The following is a 20,501-nucleotide window of genomic DNA, read 5'->3' as shown; positions in this document are numbered from 1 at the left end:
CCTTTCCCCCTTGCTCTTTTTTGACTTTTCTGAAAGATCTCAAAGCTTGGATGAAGCAGGATTCTCTTAGGATGGAGTTTCAGTAGTTGAGATTAAAGGTACTAACTTTTATGAATGATTCATCCATGTCTTATTATCCTACCATTTAATTCATTTTTCTTACAAATGTCAGGTCTGTTATAAAATCTTAATCTACAGCACTTACAGCACAATCCTAAAGAAAGTTATTCCAGTCAAAGCCCATTGATTTCAATGGGCTTAGACTGGAGTAACTCTCCTTTGGATTGCACTGTTAGTCACAGTGCAGGGGGAATTGCTTTAGAACTCATTTTTAAAATCTGTGAGAGCCTTCTCAGTCAGTATTCCAAAATCATATCCAAACAGAACTTAAAAAAACAATATCCAGAAATCACTTTGTAAAAATGTGTGTGTGGGGGGTGGGTGATGGTTAGAATAGTTTTGATCTGCCCCTGGAAGTGTCCAGTTAGAAGATGCCAGTCAGAAATACATGTTATCCTTGTGCCAGTTTCTGTGGCTTACATATTTTGTAAGCATAGGCACAAAACTTGACCTAAAAACAGATTTAAGGTTGCAAAGAATCTGCGTTTTCTCTGAAAAAAGCACATTCATGTTTCTAGTCCTCCAGGTCATGGGGAGGTTGGACATGCTTAGTGAAATCCCAGAACTTACAGTTGGAAAGGAAATTACAGTAAAGGGGGGGGGTTTGCTTCTGAACACAGTGTTGCTTCCTCTTTTTTATAACTAGCAGAACAAAAAAAGAGATTCTGTAAGCAATCATGAACTGAATTTGCCTAATTTGTACAGCTAGTTGATAGATGCTGAGTTTCCCAACTCCCTCAATAACAGCACAAAGCTCTTGGGTAAGAAAGGTACAAAGAAACACAAGAGAAATGACTGGAGTGAGGTCTACAATTTAACAACAGAAGAAATCTTGGATTCCACTCCCAGCTGCAGGAGATGAATATTATGTAGCAGGATGCAAGAGAACAGGGCTGAAGGAACATCAAAGGTGATTCCACCCCCCACCCCCCATTTTTCCCTCTCACTAGAACCAGCCATCGCCATGAATGGATCCACGGTTTCGGAGTTCATTTTACTTGGCTTCTCCTGCTCCGGCATTTCCTGGCTCTTCCTTTCAACCATAGTGTTGGCCTGCTGCACCACCAGTTTTCTGAGCAACTTTCTGATCATGGTGACTATTTGGTTTGAGCCCCGGCTGCTTGGCTCCCCCATGTATTTCTTCCTAGCCAATCTCTCTCTCATAGATATATCCTTGGGCTGCGTGGCTTCTCCCAAGTTAGCAGCTGACTTGCTGAATTATGGTCATTCCATTTCCTATGGGGGGTGTATGGCACAGGTTTTCCTCCTCCATCTCTTTGGGGGTGCAGAGATGCTCCTTCTCACACTCATGGCCTATGATCGCTACGTGGCCATCTATGACCCACTGCGGTATATGGTCATCATGGACCGGCAGCGCTGCCTCGGGCTCCTCCTGCTTTGCTGGGCAGGAAGCTTGGTTCATGGGATCATCCAGGTAGTGGTGGTTGCCCAGTTACCATTCTGTGGCCCTAATGTACTGGACAATTTCTTCTGTGACTTGCCACAAATGATAAAACTAGCTTGTTCTGGGGGTTATTCTGCTGAGATTCTCACGATGGCCAACGACACCATGATAACAGCACCCTGCTTTGTGGCATTGTTGGTTTCATATGCTGCCATCTTGGCCACTCTCTGTGGCCGTTTTCGGAAGGATTGGAGGAAGGCTCTCTCCACTTGCAGCTCCCACTTGATGGTGGCCAGTCTATTCTATGTGCCCATTCTCTTTGTGTATCTGAAGCCCTCCTCCAGCTCCCAAGAGGACAAAATAGCCGCTATATTCTACATGGTGGCCACCCCTGCCCTCAATCCCCTCATCTATGCCCTGAGGAACCAAGAGATAAAGAATGCTATCAGGAAATGGAAAATCAAGCAAAAACTCTTCCCTATTGCCTTAAATGGTGTATGCGTGTGATTTTTTCCCCCTTGCCAAAATTGTTGTTTGTTTGAAAGTTGAGAAGATGATTTCAAAGCAGCAGGGTCCTTAGAGCAACCTGAGTGGAACATTTGTTGTACGTATATCTGGCAAATGAAATAATTTGCATCTGATGATATGGCATCCATGGAAAATATGCTTTGATTTTACTGTATGTGATGGATACGAATATGGCCACAAAAATTATTGACACTAACCACAAGAACCAGAGTAGCAGTGTTCCCGCTAATGTGAGCACATGAGCAATTGCTAACAGAGTCTGACTCCTCCGCTCACAGGTTCTCAGCTGTAGCTCACAGATTCTAACCCTCAGGCCTCCCACTCAGCCAGCATCTGCAGGTGGGCCCTATAGAGATGGAGCAGGGATGGAGTCTCATCCCACTTCTCCCTTCCTGGTTGTGGCTGGTTTGGCCCCCAAGGTAGTGCCAGAGAGCACCTCTAGCCGCTAGCTGGGGAACAGAGCAGAGCTGAGTGATCGGGTCTGGCCTGATCCATGCAGCCTGAAATCTCTAGGATCCCCTCAGCCCCAGACAGCAGAGGAGAGGAGGTAGCACCTCAGCCACCACCATGGTGACGGCATCATTTAACTTGGACTTGGTGCAGGAGGCTGAAGAAGTAAGCATTGACTCACAAAAGCTCATCTTGAAATAAATGTGCTAGTCTTTAAGGTGCCATTGCATGTCTACTTTATTTTGTAGCAACACACTAATACAACTACCCCTTTGTAATCAGCATGGACATAGCCATTTTTATACAGAAGTATACTCTGATTTTTGTGGCCCTTTCACCTAATGGCTTTTATTGTGAAATTGTTTTGATTGTAATCAAAACAATTTGATTGTAATTTTTTTTTAAAGGGAGGTGCACTCAAAACTTTAAGTTGTTGTTTCGGCTCACAAAGTAGATTTTTAGCTCACAACACTGCAAAGCTTAGAGGGAGTATCCTGCAGTTACCCCTGCAGTTACCCCTAGAGGGAACATTGCAGAGTAGTATAGTGGTTAGGTTGGAAACCCAGGTTAAAATCCCCAGGTTACTAAATGCCTGTAGACCCCTCATTTTTGACTGCTCCCATCTTAGTTGTAAGGATAAAATGGAGAAAGAAAAACCAAATGTTTGGTCTTAGCTCCTTGGAGGAAGGGCAGGACAAAAATATAGTAGATAGATATCAGCTGTGATATATAATCTTCTGAAAAAAGGAATTTTGTACAACAAACTTGGTTGAATTTATTCATTCTCCCTTATGTTCAACCATGGGAGTGAATGCAACATGGCATAGCTGGATCTTGTAAGATCTCAGAAACTAATCAGGGTCAGTATTTGGATGGGTGACCACTAAAAAAGACTCAGCAGTGGAAGGCACAGGCAAACAAGCTCCACTTCTCATGTCCCTTGAAAGCCCCTTGATGGGGTCACTATAAGTCAATTGTAACTTGACACAGACACACATGCACATGTTCTACCACAACAAAATCAAATACCTTTCTGACTATATGACTGTGCTTCAAGTACCTATTGTTATAGAGAGGAGGCCATTGTTTTGTTTTGTTTTATTTTATGTAAAACATTTATTAGCCTCCTTTCTACACAAGGCTGCTTGGTAGGGGTTCCAAAAATATAAAAGGTCAAATTGTGATATTCAGTTTTCACAGATGTGGGAAATGATACCTGCTATAGTGGTATTTTAAAAAAACCCAACTTGGACACATTTCTGAAGGAAAGGTCTGCTATATCTGTGAACGGAATCTCAACTTTCAGAAGAAGGCTACATCAAATGGCCCAATGAAATGAGCTTTCCCCTTCACCCTCCTCAATGAAGACTCAAGAGAACTATATGTGACTTTATCTGATTTGTTTAAATTGGTAGTTTATATCATAAGTGTTTAGCCTCACTAAAGACATGATGAGCTAGGTAGCCGACAGCTACAGCCTCTCCTCCCCCCACCCCCAACGTGCTAGACACCCAGTGAAAGATTTGATTGATGGCACACACCACCACTTTTCCATCCTACCTAGTTGTTCAGCTATGCAAGAACAGCCCATCATTGGACTGTACCTCAAGGGGATTACCAATCTACCCTACCTGTAATGAGCAACCCACCTAATTCCCATCATCTTAGTTATGGTCTAACCAGTCTAAGGACTAGGCCAATTTACACCAGTCTTTCTCAGGTAACATGAATCAGGTGAAAAAAGCTCCCCTGATTTCCCCATTCATTCTGGCAAGTTCATAATCTTAGTAGCTTCACAATCTTATTTACAAATGGGTCGATTCTCTGTCCCTAAACCTATGTGTTCCTCCACTAACGTTTTCTTCAATGATATGATCTCTAAGGTGCAACTGGACACAAATCTTGCTCTTCAATGGCAGACCAAGATGGCCAATGTTTCCTCACAACTTGAGTGTTATTTCTGTCACAGCTGCTTGGCCAACGACATTCCATAGCCACTGACTACTTTTGCCCAAGATGTGGATCTGGTTTTACTGCTTTTGGGAAAACCACGGAATGTTGACATTTATAGTAGCAATGTTATATACTTGCAGGCTTCTGAAGAAAACCTCTAGAAAGAGACAATAATGAGTTCTAGAAGAGCTTTTTATGAAGCCCAATTTTTGTTGTGGAAGTTATAAATAATAATAATAATATTTGATTTATATACCAACCTTCAGGACAATGTAATGCCCACTCAGAGTGGTATACAAAGTATGTTATTATTATCCCCACAACAATAATCACCCTGTGAGGTGGGTGGGGCTGAGAGAACTCCTAGAAGCTGCGACTGACCCAAGGTCTCCCAGGTGGCTTTAGGCGGAGGATAGGGGAATCAAACCCGTTTTTCCAGATTAGAGTCCAAGGACATGACATACATAACATATAAGGTTGCCAAATTTGGCTGGTTGGCAATGAAGAACTGGAGATTGTTCATTTCTAAATAAGATCTTGTATATTGTTTTATGATATTTGGTTTTATGACATACTAAATGCTAAATGTAAATTCTTTAACATAATGTAATATAAGGCAATTTAATGTATTATTCTATTGATGTCCCTTTTAAACTGTATGCTCTATTTTTACTCTTGTAATACCCTTGCTGGTCTCGAACCGTAATAAATTTGTTGTTGTTATTGATAAGATGGCTACACCAAACTGGCTCTGAGAAGGTAAGGTTATTATCTCAGAAAGAAAGGTTCCAGCCTTCACCAGCCTTGTAAATATTTCCAGCACATATTTTCAGTCTTTTTTTCCTAAATGGAATAATTTTAAAATGTAGCCCACAGCTACTTTAAAAGTAATTGCATGATCCCTGCCAATCAGGGATCCTGTACAGAACTATAACATGACAACACAATGAAACAAATCACATATACAATGATATCTGTGAAAGAGAATGAAGTCTTCCCATTGTCCTAATTATAAACGATGGAGAGGAAGTGGGAATGCAGCCCAGGCAAGGCAGTTAGGTTCACACTGCACTACACTGGAAGCTTCATTGCTTCCTGATGAAATACATTAATGCTTATCCCAGTGCAGGTTTAATTCAGAACAGTTAGGCATGAAATAGGTGGGGTAAAATGGGATGGGGAGGAACATTCAAATACTGATCTGAATAGCTAAGGTTAATGCAACATTATCCGTATCCTGTCCAAACTACTCAACTCCAAGCAATACGATTGTGGCCATGGAATATAGCTCAACTTGTCTAGATAACAAAGATGCCCTCCCCCCCCCAGCTCCCAGCCATTTGCAAACCAAGTAATCCATGGAAAGGGAATACTGGGGGTGAAAACGTTTGCAAAATGTGCCAATCCAAAATGTGCATTGAGACTGGGACCCCTGGTATGTGATAGAATGAAGTCCAGAGCCTTGGAATATTGTTAATGAAAACCTCAGCAACTGAATTTGATGGGTATATACAGGGGAAGACATAAAAATGCAATATGATGATTTCACTTGATTTAAATTTATTATGTACATGTGTTTGATGTTCTGTTGAAATAATAATCTCAGGGAGTCTCTTCTGGCTGTAGCCTATTATCCACATTTTCCATTCTTAGCGATAGGAAATAATTATTTAAATGGTGATCTAGGAATAGCTTCTGTAACTCCCTTTCTCCTAAGGCACAGTGACAAGTCACTGAAATATTAGGGATCAGAGCAAAGAGAGTGTGCAAAAGCAGAACCTGCTCCCTTGTTACCTGGAGGGCTTCTTGCAAATGGGAGGAATTAGCGGCAAGCGCGAGAGGGGTAACTGCAGGATACTCCTCCAACATCTATGGGGTCCCCTCCTCAAGGTAGCAGATGAGACTGGTGATGTTAATCAAATAAGTATTTTATTAACAGCGTGAAACCCACACACACAAGAAGCAATACACAAGCACACAGATCTCTAAGAAAGTGGGATAGAGTTGGAGGGGCGGGTTCAGGGTTATCATTACCAATCCAAGGTGAGGGAGTGATGCAGTCCATGGGGAAAGAGGCATCAAATGGCCAGCATCCTTGACCAGGAGCAGGAGACAGGCATAAGGAAGTGGCCCTATGGGAGGAGCTCTTGGGTCCCAGAAGCATGCTCAGTTTGAATGGGGCCAAACCCCTGATTTTTATAGAGTAAAACATGTGTTAAAGCAATAGAGCCCCCTTAACTGTTAGAATGAAAACCTTAAAGGTCAATTCCTGGGAATAACAACAGTTTGATTACTTTTGATTACTGCTGCCGGGGTGTGGTAAAGAAAATGAAAAGTTTTTCCTGGTGAGTTGTAAAGAAGCAATATGCTAATCAATGTTTCTGGCGCTGAGTTGATGAATTTATATATGGAGTACTAGGTTCCCAGGAAAAATTAGAAACTTATCAGTGCCAATTGATGACTTCTCAATCTTGGGGTGGGGATCTAATCAAGGAAGGAGGATATTGGAATGTGCTAATGGGGAGACTCAGTGAAGCTACTATGGTTACAGTCTCTGTCCAGTTGAGGGGAGGACAGCAAATCAAATCACCACTAGTCCTCTGCCTTTGTATAACGTAATCTCTCAGGGATTCATACTCCCGGGTGAGTCTCCACATTGATCTGCCCAGCCAGCTTGGAATTCCGCCTGATGCAAATCAAACTGCATTAATCCAGGGGCTCGGTGATTGTATATCACAGGCTTGTATTAAATGTGTATTAAATATGGTGAAGGCCAGGGCTGAACACTTACTCCGTTATCAAAGAGACTGCCGGGATTTTCACTGCTGGATCAAGAGAAGTGTAAGATTTGTCACCAACTTCTGCAAGAATAGTTTTTGAGGTTGACCCAGAACCCTGAATGAAGATTATCTGATCTACAGACTGGAACAAGAACTATCAATTTGCACATCTTGAAGAGAGAGAGAGAAATATTTTGTAAGAGCTGCTGATATTGTATTCCTGGTGTCCACTTTCTTGGTCTGCGTATAAGCCATTTTACAGTCTATTAGAAAATAGCCATTAAATGGGAGGTAGACATATGAGAAAGGTAGAGAGAAGTAGGTGGATGAAGACTATATATGGAGTTGCTGTTGTTTTCCCCCTTCTGTGCCTCTTGTAATAAAGTATTAAGCTGCACTTATGTGGCATGAGAAGTATATGCTACCAATGAAGTTTGCTTTACTATGAATGAATGAACCATCTATTAACAAGATGTGCTTTCTATTTTGATAAAGCAGTGAATACTAGCTTCTTTGTCCTGTAACTTATAAATGACTAGTAACAAAGCCCGTTGTGGGGAAACATTACAAGGCGCTCTAGGTAGCACAGGGCAGGCATTGCCACCTCTGCCATGCCCTGATCGGGGTGGGAGGGAGGGCAGGGTGGCCAGGCCTGGCATTACTGCCCCAAAGCATCCCAATGGGTGGCAGGTGCCCTGGAGCACTCCTGCGCGTGGATGGAGCTGCATAAGTGCTGCCAGGGGAGGGGAAAGTGGGCAGCCTGGTATGCTAGTGGAGCTGGAAGTCTCCTGGTTTAGCATGTTTGGGTCAAACCAAGCAGCTGGTTTAATAGGGTTGCCAGCTCCAGGTTGTGACATTCCTGGATATTTGGGGGGGGGAGCCTAGAGGAGTCAGGGTTTGGGGACAGTAGGCCCCTCAATGGGCTATAATGACATAGAGTCCAACTTTCCAAGTAGCCATTTTCTCCAGGGCAACTTATCTCTGTGGCCTGGATATCGGCTTCAATTCCTGGAGATCACCAGACACCACTTGGAAGATGGCAACCTTAGTCTGGAACTGCAAGAATGCTGCCAAAGGGAGGGGAGGCGTGGCACACTACTTCACCTGGAAGATGCCCAGTTTGACCCCATTTGAGTTTAACCGGGTGGCTAGAGTCGTGAGAGTGCTGCCAGGGTTAGAGAAGGTGCGCAGCCTGGTGTGCTCATGTGACTGAAGGTGCGGGGAGTAGAGGAGGGAGAAAGTAGCAGATAGCAGGACATACTACTGTACCTGCCAGTCTCCCAGATTGGCCCCATTCAACTGGAGGCGTAAATGGGTGGGCAAGGGGAGAAGGCAGGCAGGAGAAGGCAGGCAGGAGAAGGCTGGTAGATGTGGGACACGCAGTAGAACTGGGGGTAAGCGAGGGGAAAAGGCAGGTAAAGAAAAGGTAGCAAAGGGGAAGGCTGGTTGTTATGGGGCACACGGCGGGGGTGGGTGAGGGGAGAATGCTGGGAAGGAGAAGGCAGGTAAGAGAAGGCTGGCAGGAGATGTTGGGGAGGGAAATAGGCAGCATGGCATACTTCTGCTCTGGCCTTCTTGGCAAGTCCTGTTGCCAAAGACTCATGTCTTATACCTGCTAGGGGTGCACGAGACCATGCCTGTGCAGTGGAATCAAGGTGAATTGTCTTGAAAATGCTTTCTGTTTTATAGGTATAGATGATCTTTCAGGGCAACTAGGATATATTGTAAGAAACTGGGAAAGTTATGTGGGGGAATAAATTGAGGACCAGTGTGGGTTTTACAGTGGACAGAAGCTTGGGTGGAAACATTACTGGAGCGTTTCCGGAGATGGAGGGATTTCCAACCATGGAGCATGACCTTCTGACTGCCCCCTTATCACTGTAGTCCAAAATATTGTGAAGCTATGTCAGATACACACACTTGAACAAACAGGCCTCATTGTCTACTGGGCATTTTGCTCTTCTATCCGCATCTTCCTGTTATCTGAAACTTTCCAGGAAGGACTGCGGGTCAGTGCTCAAGTTCCAAGCTCAGTTCTGATACTGGAAGTCAAATAAGTTGGAAGAAAAATGATCAATGCACTAGGGTGAGGTAGGGGTAAACTTCCCAACTGCATGGGCTCTGCTTTCTTGCTTATTTATTTAGGAAATTTGAATTCTGCTTTCCTCCCCAGTGGGGGGCCAAAGCAGCAAATACCCCGTGTGTGTGTGTGTGTGTGTGTGTGTGTGTGTGTGTGTGTGTGTGTGTGAAGGTGCAATCCAAACATACCAATGAACAAGAAAGTGCAGGGGAGTGTCTGCTTGCTAAGGGGCTCTTCTCTCTCCACCTGCTGATCTTCTGCCTGGTGCTCGGCTCTGGCCCACAGTACAAGAGCCGTTCAGCTTGCAGCTCTGGGCACATCCAGGCTTTATATACTGGCTTGCAGAAAGGAAAGCAAGTTGAGTGAGATACTCTAATCTGGTGAATTTGCATGTATGTGGGGCCAAAAAATAATGATAAGGTGATCACTACAACAGCACTCATCTCTGCTGGCATAGGCCATTGTCTCTAGGAAAGAAAGCCCCCCTCCCTCCCCAATGACGCAAGGGCCTTTTTAACGGTCCCTGGCCTATGACAAGTTCGAAAACGCCTCTGGATTTTGATGATGTTTTTTTGAGACAGAACAGTGATGGGTGCTCTCCAAGGTGCTGGAGCTCTCCGAGGCGCCCACAGCCTTGTCAACTCGCAACAAAAGATTGTAGACTTTGTTTGCTGATGAAGAGATTGGAGAATATCTGATGTAGAAGAATTATATAAAGTAAAACAGCAGGGTGTGCCTCCTCTTGGCTTCAAGAGGAGCTGAAGGGAACTGGGCGGGGAAGAGAGAGAAGCATTCAGACTCACTCCATCTTCATATCTGCAAAGGGGACCTTTTCTCACAACCATCTGTTTTCCAGTTTTCTCAAGGATATCCTCGACCACAGCCTTTCTATATTTCTCCATTTGATTATCTGGAACTCTTTTATTTTTCCCCTGCTCTTTCTAGACTTTCTGAAAGATCTCAAAGCTTGGATGAAGCAGGATTCTCTTGGGATGGATTTTCAGTAGTTGAGATTAAAGGTACCAACTTTTATGAATGATTCATCCATGTCTTATTATCCTACCATTTAATTCATTTTTCTTACAAATGTTAGGTCTGTAATAAAATCTTAATCTATAGCACTTACAGCACACTCCTAAAGAAAGTTATTCCAGTCTAATCCCATTGGTTTCAATAGGCTCAGACTGGAGTAACTCTCCTTCGGATTGCACCGTTAGTCACAGTGCAGGGGAAATTGCTTTAGAACTCATTTTTAAAATCTGTGAGAGCCTTCTCAGTCAGTATTCCAAAATCATATCCAAACAGAACTGAAAACACAATTAATTAAAAGTGCCCCCCCAATAATCTAAGAACAATCAACCTTTACTCACAGGCTGCTTAGTTAATATCCAGAAAATAAATATGTGGGGGGGGGGGGGGTAGAAAAGTTTTTATCTGCCCCTAGAAGTCTCCGGTTAGAAGATGCCAGGCAGGGATGCATGTTAACCTTGTACCAGTTGCTGTGGCATCCCCATATTTTGTCGGCATAGGCACAGAAATTTGACCTAGAATGATAATTTTCTCTTTAAAAAGCACATTCACGTTTCTAATCCTCCAGGCTATGGAAAGGTTGGATATACTTAGTGAAATCTGATAAGTTACAGTTGGAAAGGATTTTCAATAAAAGGGGGGTGGGCGTGCTTCTGAATAGAGTATTGCTTTCTCTGCTTTTTAATTAGTAGAACAAAAAAATTTAGTAAGCAGCTGTGAAATGAATTTGCCGAATTTACATAGCTAGTTGATAGAGGATGAGCCCCCCCCCCCTCACTAAGACCACACAGCTCTTGGGTTGGAAAAGTATACTTGTACAAAGAAACAGACTGGGGTGAAGTCTACAATTTAACAGCAGAAGAAATCTGAGGGAGAACTCTTGGATTCCATTCCCAGCTCCAGGAGATGAATGTTATGCAGCAGGATGCAAGAGAACAGGGCTGAAGGAACATTAAAGGTAATTCCCCAACTTTTTTCCCTCTCACTAGAACCAGCCATCGCCATGAATGGATCCACTATTTCGGAGTTCATTTTACTTGGCTTCTCCTGCTCCGGCATTTCCTGGCTCTTCCTTTCCACCGTGGTGTTGGCCTGTTGCACCATCAATTTTCTGGGCAACTTCCTGATCATGGTGACTATTTGGACTGAGCCCCAGCTCCTCGGCTCCCCCATGTATTTCTTCCTAGCCAATCTCTCTCTCATAGATATATCCTTGGGCTGCGTGGCTGCTCCCAAGTTAGCAGCTGACTTGCTGAACTGTGGTCATTCCATTTCCTATGAGGGGTGCATGGCGCAGATTTTCTTCTTCCATTTCTTTGGGGGTGCAGAGATGCTCCTTCTCACACTCATGGCCTATGATCGCTACGTGGCCATCTATGACCCACTGAGGTATATGGTCATCATGGACCGGCAGCGCTGCCTCAGGCTCCTCCTGCTTTGCTGGGCAGGAAGCTTGGTTCATGGGATCATTCATGTAGTGGTGATTGCCCAGTTACCATTCTGTGGCCCTAACGTACTGGACAATTTCTTCTGTGACTTGCCACAAGTGATCGACCTAGCTTGTTCAGGGGGTTATTCTGCTGAGATTCTCACAGTAGCCAATGACACCATGATAACCGTGCCCTGTTTTTTGTCCTTGTTGGTTTCATATGCTGCCATCTTGGCCACCCTCTGTGGCCATTTGGAAAGGGATTGGAGGAAGGCTCTCTCCACTTGCAGCTCCCACTTGACGGTGGCCAGTCTCTACTATGTGCCCATTCTCTTTGTGTATGTGCAGCCCTTCTCCAGCTCCCAAGAGAACAAGATAGCCGCTATATTCTACATGGTGGCCACTCCTGCCCTCAATCCCTTCATCTATGCAATGAGGAACCAAGAGATGAAGAACGCCATCGGGAAATGGAAAAGCAAGCAAAAACTCTTCCCTATTGCTGCAAAGGGGTTACATGTGTGATTCTTTTTCCTTGACCAAGTTGTTGTTTGTTTGAAAGTTAAAAAGGTGACTTCAAAGCAGCAGAGCCCTTTGAGCAACCTGAGTGCATCATTTGTTATATGTTTATTTGGCAAGTGAATTCATTTGCATCAGACAGTATGGCATCCATGGAAACTATACTTTGATTTTACTGCATGTGATGGATATGAATATGGCCACAAGAAATTATTGACACTAAGCACAAGAACCGTTGTCATGTAGTGGTTAGGTAGGAAACCCAGGTTAAAATCCCCGTGTAACTAAATGTCTGTAGACCCTCATTTTTGCCTAGCCCTACCTATCTCACATGTTTGTTGTAAGGATAAAATGTAGAAAGAAAAACCAACTGTTTGGTCTTAGCTCCTTGGAGAAAGTCCAGGACAAAAATGTAGTAGATAGATACCAGCTGTGATATATAAAACTTTTTGTAAAAATGGATTTTTACAAATTTGCTTGAATTAATTAATCCTTTCTTATGTTCAGCCAAGGGAGGGAAGGCAGCATAGCATAGCCTGATCTGGTAAGATCTCAGAAACGAAGCAGGGGCACCACTACGGAAGACTTGGCAGTGGAGGGTACTGGCAAACTAGCTCCACTTCTCAATTGCCTTGCTGGGGTTGCCATAAGCCAATTGTGCCTTGACTCAGACACACATGCACGCACATGTTCTACCACCACAAAATCAAATAACTTCCTGACTATATGACTGTGCTTCAAGTCCATAGTGTTATAGACAGGAGGCCATTGTTTTGTTTTATTTCATTTCATGTAAAACATTTATTAGCCACCTTTCTACACAAGGCTGCTTGGTAGGCGTTCCAAAACTATAAAATGCCCAAATTGTGATATTCAGTTCCCAAAGATGTGGGAAGTCAGGCAGGAGTAGGGAGGCAGGCACTGGGTGCCTGTGGCAAGGTTGGGGTGGCGGTGAGAGGAGAATGCAGAGAAAGCGACGACAGGCAGGCAGAAGTCAGGCAGGAGTAGGGTGGCAGGAACTGGGTGCCCTTGGCGAGGTTGGGTGGGTGAGGAGAGAATGCAGGGAAAGTGACAACGGGCCAGCAGAAGTTAGGCAGGAGTAAAGTGGCAGGTGTGGGGTGCATGCAGCAGGCGTTTGGCCAAAGGGAGAATGCAGGGAAGGTGAAGACAGACAGGCAGAAGTCAGGCAGAAGTAGGGTGACATGCACTGGGCGCACATGGCAGTTGTGAGATGGTGAGGGGAAGACAGGCAGCCTGAAGTCAGGCAAGAGTTGAGTAATAGGTGTGGGGCATGCGAGCAGGGTTTGGGGGTCGAGAGGAGTTTGAATGGAAGGTGAAGACAGGCAGGCCGAAGTCAGGTAGGAGTAGGGTGGCATGTGCTGGGATAGTGCCGTGGGGGTGGGGCAAGAGGAGAAGGCATGGGAGGTGAAGACAGGCAGGTAGAAGTCAGCAGGAATAGGGTGGCAGGTGTGGGGTGCATGTGGCAGGGGTGGGGAGAAGGCAGTCAAGCAGATGTGGGTGAAGGGAGAATACAGGGAAGGAGAAGGCAGGCAGGAGAAGGCTGGCTGGCTTGCATGCACTCAGCGGGAGTGGGCATGGGCAAGGGGAGAATGCAGGGAAGAAGGTAGGCTGGAGAAAGCTTGCAGGTGCGGCCGAGCAGAGAATGCAGGATAGGCCAAGGCAGGCAGGAGATGGTTGGCAGGTGCAGGATGGGCAGCGTTGGTGGGGGGGGGGAGAGCGTGGTGTATTCCTGCGCCTGCCAGCTGCCCTCTTCGGCAGTGTGGGGAAGGGTGTGGCGCGCTCCTGCTCCTGCCTCCTCAGCAAGTCCATTTGCCGTTTGTCCATTTGGAATCACCTTTTATCCCATCTAGGGGTGTGTGAGAGCGTGCCTTCTCAGTGGTGTCAAGGTGAGTCTTCTCGAACATGCTTTCCATTGTATAGGTAGAGACGATCTTTCAGAGGCAGCAGCCAATTTTTGGGGAGTCATATGGGGGAGGAAATCCAGGTCCCGTGTTGATTTTACAGGGACAGAAGCTTGGACGGAAACATTACTGGATGTTTCCAGAGATGGAAGGATTTCCAACCACGGATCATGACCTTCTGTCTGCCCCGTTACCACTGCTGTCCAAAATGTTATGAAGCCACCTCACATATACACACTTGAAAACAATGGCCTCACTGTTTTCAGGTGTGTGGGCAATTTGTTCTTCTGTCCCCATCTTCTTGTTATCTGAGAGCCAAGCTACAAGTGATGCCGTACACAGGTTGGACACTTGTCAGCTTCCCTCAAGTTTTGATGGGAAATGTAGGCATCCTAGTTTTACAGCTTGGCTCTCCATTACAGCTGCAAGACCAAGTGTCCAACCTGTTTCAGGCATCACTTGTAGCTTGGCTCTAAAACATTCCAGGAACGTCTGTGGGTCAGTGACAGGGCTTTTGTGTGTGTGTGGGGGGGGGGGGACAAGCTCAGTTCTGATACTGGTCAAATGAGTTGGAAGAAAAACGATCAAAGCCCTACGGAGAGGAAACGGTCAGCTTCCCAATTCCATGGGATCTGCTTTCTTGATAATTTATTTAGGAGATTTGAATTCCACTTTTCTCCCCAATGGGGAGCCAAAGCAGCAAATAATACTGTGTGTGTGTGTGGAGGTGCAATTCAACACAATTAATTAAAACTGGTGAAATAAAAAATGACCCCAGTTATCGAAGAACAACGAGCCTTCATTCACAGGCTGCTTAGTTAATATCCAGAAATCACTTTATAAGTATTTGTGTGTGTGTGTGTGTGTGTGTGTGGAGGGGGGGATAGAAAAGTTTTTATCTGCCCCTGGAAGTGTCCAGTTAGAAGATGCCAGGCAGGGATGCATGTTACCATTCTGCCAGGTGCTGTAGCGTTCCCATATTTTGTAAGCATAGGCACAAAACTTGACCTAAAAACAGATTTAAGGTTGCAGAGAATCTCTGGTTTCTCTGAAAAAAGCACATTCATGTTTCTAGTCCTCCAGGCTATGGAAAAGTTTGATATCCTTAGTGAAATCTCAGAAATTACAGTCAGAAAGGATTTCCAGTAAAAGGGGGGGGGCATGCTTCTGAACACAGCATTGCTTTCTCTGCTTCATAATTAGCAGAAAAATAAAAGTTCAGTAAACAGCTGTGAAATGAACTTGCCTAATTTATACAGCTAGTTGATAGAGGATGAGTCCCCCCCACCTGCCACTAAGAGCACACAGCTCTTGAGTTGGAAAAGTTTACTTGTACTAAGAAACACAAGAGAGCAGATAGGGGTGAAGTCTACAATCTAACAACAGAAGAAATCTGCGGGAGAACTCTTGGATTCCATTCCCAAGTCCAAGAGATGAATGTTATATAGTAGGATGGAAGAGAACAGGGCTGAAGGAACATTAAACATGACCCCCCCCCGCGCGCTTTTTCCCTTCTCACAACAACCAGCCATCACCATGAATGGATCCACACTTTCGAAGTTCATTTTACTGGGCTTCTCCTACTCTGTCTTTTCCTGGCTCTTCCTTTCCACCTTAGTGTTGACCTGCTGCACCACCACTTTTCTGGGCAACTTCCTGATCATAGTGACTGTGTGTTGTGAGCCCCAGCTCCTTGGTTCCCCCATGTATTTCTTCCTAGCCAATCTGTCTCTCATAGATATATCCTTGGGCTGTGTGGCTGCTCCCAAGTTAGGAGCTGACTTGCTGAACTGGGGTCATCCCATTTCCTATTGGGGGTGCATGTCCCAGGTTTTCTTCCAACTTCTCTTTGGGAGTGCAGAGATGGTCCTACTTAGGGGTGTGTATGGCAAGCCCCTTTGGTATTACGTTATTTTACTCGCTTCAGAGCGAAGTGAGGGGGGAAACTTGCCCCCCTCCCCCCTGGGGCAACCCCTCAACCCCCACCCCCCTGGGGAAACCCCTCCACCCCCCACTTACCTGGCGGGAGGGTCTTTGACAGCTGGGCGGCAGCAGCACAAGGCTGCGATGGCCTGCAGCCAGCTGGTTCGGCTCCTTTGCCACTGTGCTGCCGCATGGCCGCCTGAACCTACATTGTGGTGGGGAAGGCCAGAGCCACCGGAGCCACTGCCACTGCCGCCTCCTCCTCCTCCGGCCCTTCCTGCCCCTCAAATGGCTGCCAGCGCACCACGGCCAATTGAGGGGCAGGAACGGCCAGAGGCAGGGTCAGTGGCGGCGGCTCTGGTCTTTCCCACCACCCCGCAGGCTCAGGCAGCCATGTGGCAGTGTGGCAGCAGAGGAGCCGGAGCCATTGCTTCTGCAGACAAGGTAGGGGTGGGTGTGGGTGGGGGGCTGGGGCTGGGGATGGTGGTGTGGGTGTGGGTGGCCCCGATTTGGATATCCCTAATCTTTACGGATCGGGTCCAATTTGGGTAATTTACTCGAATCAGAAACCCGAAGTGCACACCCCTAGTCCTTCTCACACTCATGGCCTATGATCGCTATGTGGCCATCTACCACCCACTGACGTACATGACCATCATAGACCAGCCGTGCTGCTTCAGGCTCCTCCTGCTTTGCTGGACAGTAAGCTCCTTTCAGATGATGATGTTGCCCAGTCACCATTCTGTGGCCAGAATGTACTGGACAATTTCCTCTGTGACTTGCCACAAATGATCAAATGATCATGGTCATCATGGACCGGCCGCGCTGCCTCAGGCTTCTCTTGTTTTGCTGGGCAACAAGCTTGGTTCATGCCATCATTCAGATAGTGACAGTTGCCCGGTTACCATACTGTGGCCCTAACGTACTGGACAACTTCTTCTGTGACTTGCCACAAGTGATCAAACTAGCTTGTTCAGGGAGTTATTCTGCTGAGATTATCACGATGACCAACAACACCCTGATAACAGCACCCTGCTTTGTGGCTTTGTTGGTTTCATATGCCGCCATCTTGGCTACTCTCTGTGGCCGTTTTGAGAAGGAATGGAGGAAGGCTCTCTCCACATGCAGCTCCCACTTGATGGTGGCCAGTCTCTACTATGTGCCCATTGTCTTTGTGTATCTGAAACCCTCCTCCAGTTCCCAAGAGGACAAGAAAGCCTCTGTATTCTACACGGTGGCCACCCCTGCCCTCAATCCCCTCATCTACGCACTGAGGAACCAAGAGATAAAGAACGCCATCAGGAAATGGAAAATCAAGCAAAAGCTCTTCCCTATTGCTGCAAATGGATTACATGTGTGAAATTTTTCCCTTAACAAAATTGTTATTTGTTTGAGAGTTGACAAGGTGACTTTAAAGAGGCAGGGCCCTTCGAGCAACCTGAGTGTACCATATATTGTACGTATATTTGGGAAGTGAAATCATTTGCATCAGATTATATGGCATTCATGGAAACTATGCTTTAATTTTACTGCATGTGATGGGTATAAATATGGCCACAGGAAATTGACATGAACCACAAGAGCCAGCGTCGTGTAGTGATTAGCTAGGGAACTCGGGTTAAAATCCTTGTGTAACTAAATATCTGTATTTCTGTCTAGCCCAATCTGTCTCAAAAGTTTGTTGTAAGGATAAAATGGAGAAAGAAGAACCAAGTATTTTGCTCCGAAGTCCTTGGAGGAAGGCCAGGATAAATATGCACTATGATAGATAACAGCTGTATTATTTGTAAAAATGTATTTTGTACAACAAACTTGGTTGAATTAATTAATCCTCCCTTATGTTCCACTGAAAGAGGGAAGGTGGCATGGCATAGCCTGGTCTCATCAGATATGGGGAGCTAACCAGGGTCAGTGCTTGGATGGGGGGGCTCTCAGGAAGTCTCTGCAGGGGAAGGCCCTGGAAAACCACCTCTGCCTCTCACTTGCCTTGAAAGCTCCTTGCTGAGGTTTGTGATTAATCACTTGTGACATGACAGCACATACACACTCACACACACGTGTTCTACCTTAACAAAATCACTAAAGACTATATGTCTGTGGTTCAAGTCCATAGGCTTATAGGCGGGAGACCATTATTTTAATTTATTTATTTTATTTAATGTAAAACATTTCTTAGCCATCTTTCTTTTTGCAGGAATTCAAGGCAGCTTGCCATGGGTTCCAAAACTGTAAAATCCCCAAACTGGGATATTCAGTTCTCAAAGAAGTGGTGCCTACTCTATGAGTAGTAGTCTATAAAACAACTTGGACACATTTGTGAAGGAAAAGTCTAACGTATCTGTGAATGGAACTTCAACATTCAGAAGCAGGCTACCTCAAATGTCTGGATTTTTGGACATGGAAATAGCTTGTCTCCAGCATCCTCCTCCGACAAAGGCACAAGACAAACTATACTTGGTTTTACCTGTTTTACTTAATGAGTGGTCTACATCATACATGATTAGCCTAACTAAGGGCACGATGAGTTAGGTAGTCCACAGCTACAGCCAACCCTTCCCTCCCAACGTGCTAAACAGGCAGTGAAAGATTTGGTTGATGACAAACACCACCTGGGCTGCAGGAACAGCCCATCTTCAGAATGGACCTCAAGGGGGTTGTCAATCGACCCTAACCATAATGAGCAACCCACTGAATTCCTACCATCCTAGTTATGATCGAATCAGTCCATATATCAGGTCAGTTTACACCAGCCTTCCTCAAACATCATGAATCAGGTGAAAAAAGGTCCCCTAAACTGCCCATTAATTCTGGGAACTTCATAATCTTAGTAGCTTCATAATCTTGTTTACTCCTCTAGCCCCAAATTTATGTGTTCCTCCACCAACATTTTCTTCAATGATATGAAAAACTGGGACAGCCTGAATCTTCGATTTGACTTGCAAGGGAGGATTTGTGTTTCCAAACTGATGCACTAGCTATTGGCACCCCAGGCATAGTCTATGCATAGTCTAGGCATAGCACTGGAAAAAGTACAGAGAAGGGCAACTAAAATGATTAAAGGGTTGGAACACTTTCCCTATGAGGAAAGATTGAGGCGCTTGGGGCTCTTTAGCCTGGAGAAAAGACGACTGAGGGGAGACATGATAGAGGTTTACAAGATAATGCACGGGTTAGAGAAGGTAGAGAAAGATGTGTTTTTCTCCCTTTCTCACAATACAAGAACTCGTGGGCACTCTATGAAATTATTGAGCAGTCGGGTTAGAACAGATAGAAGAAAATACTACTTTACACAAAGGGTGATAAACACATGGAATTCGTTGCCACAGGAGGTGGTGGCACCTACAAGCATTGCCAGCTTCAAGAGGGGACTGGACAAATATATGGAGCAGAGGTCCATTAGTGGCTATTAGCCACAGGAGATAGATGGTATTCTCTTTGTGGGGAGGTGGTGCTCTGTTGTCTTGGTGCTGGAAGGAAGGCAGTGGGAGGGCTTCTGGTGTCCTGGCCTCACTGACAGTCCTTTAGATGGCACTGGATTTCTAGCCACTGTGTGTGACAGAATGTTGGACTGGATGGGCCACTGGCCTGATCCAACATGGCTTTGCTTATGTTCTTATGTTCTTATGTTCTATGGGATCTGAATACAGGACTCCTCAACGGCCCACTCCCAGGATTTTTATCCCATTAGGAGCAATAATCCCATTGACCAACTGCTGGAGAAATCCATCAGGACCCCTTCATGGCTGCCAACAGTGTGCCTCATGGTAAAACAAGCATGTTGCTGTTTGACATCATATCTATGTCACATCTCAGTCACCATAGCATGGTTACATTGCTGGACAGGGCCTCCACCCTGTGGTGGAGGGAGGGAAACAGATCCTCATGAAGGGAGCTTTGATGCTCAAAAGCTCATACCCTAAAAATCTAGTTGTTCTCTAAGGTGCAACTGGATTTAGATCTTGCTGTTCTGCTGCTGACCGAGGTGGCCCGTGTTTCCTTACAATTTCAGTGTTATTTCTCTCACTGCTTCTTGGCCAATGCCATTCCATAACCCTTGTACTACTTTTGCCCAAGACATGGTTCTTGTTTTACTGCTTTTGGGAGAGCCAAGAAATGTTGAAATTTATAGTGGCAATGTTCTGTACTTTTAGGCTTCTAGAGAAAGCCTCTAGCTGCCTGGCCCTAGGAACTGAAAAAGACAATAATTAGCACTGGAAGTGCTTTGATGGATTTTTATAAGGTTCTATTTTTGTTGTGGAAGTTATCATGTCAGAAGGTAATGATCCAGCCTTCATCAGTCTTGTGAATATTTCTAGCACATATTTTCAGTCTTTGCTTTTTAAGTGGCTGTTACTTTGATGCCAGA

General features: G+C 45.2%; 3 protein-coding genes across 3 annotated transcripts; all 3 read left to right on the top strand.

Moving 5' to 3' along the window:
* Positions 1-1,084: 1,084 nt before the first annotated feature.
* Positions 1,085-2,032, top strand: LOC129339615 (olfactory receptor 4Q3-like). Its single transcript, XM_054994196.1, has one exon. The coding sequence runs from the start codon at positions 1,085-1,087 to the stop codon at positions 2,030-2,032; it is 948 nt and encodes a 315-aa protein (XP_054850171.1).
* Positions 2,033-11,348: 9,316 nt separating this feature from the next.
* Positions 11,349-12,296, top strand: LOC129339614 (olfactory receptor 4Q3-like). Its single transcript, XM_054994195.1, has one exon. It carries the CDS (start codon positions 11,349-11,351, stop codon positions 12,294-12,296), a length of 948 nt encoding a protein of 315 aa, XP_054850170.1.
* Positions 12,297-13,581: 1,285 nt separating this feature from the next.
* Positions 13,582-17,495, top strand: LOC129339613 (olfactory receptor 4Q3-like). The gene is made up of 3 exons (XM_054994194.1): positions 13,582-13,648; positions 16,725-16,815; positions 16,970-17,495. Exons 1-3 carry the CDS (start codon positions 13,582-13,584, stop codon positions 17,493-17,495), a joined length of 684 nt encoding a protein of 227 aa, XP_054850169.1.
* Positions 17,496-20,501: the final 3,006 nt, after the last annotated feature.

The sequence above is a fragment of the Eublepharis macularius genome, chromosome 12 (genome assembly GCF_028583425.1).
Source record: "Eublepharis macularius isolate TG4126 chromosome 12, MPM_Emac_v1.0, whole genome shotgun sequence".
Classification (NCBI taxonomy): domain Eukaryota; kingdom Metazoa; phylum Chordata; class Lepidosauria; order Squamata; family Eublepharidae; genus Eublepharis; species Eublepharis macularius.
This window is presented reverse-complemented; position numbering and strand designations above follow the sequence as displayed.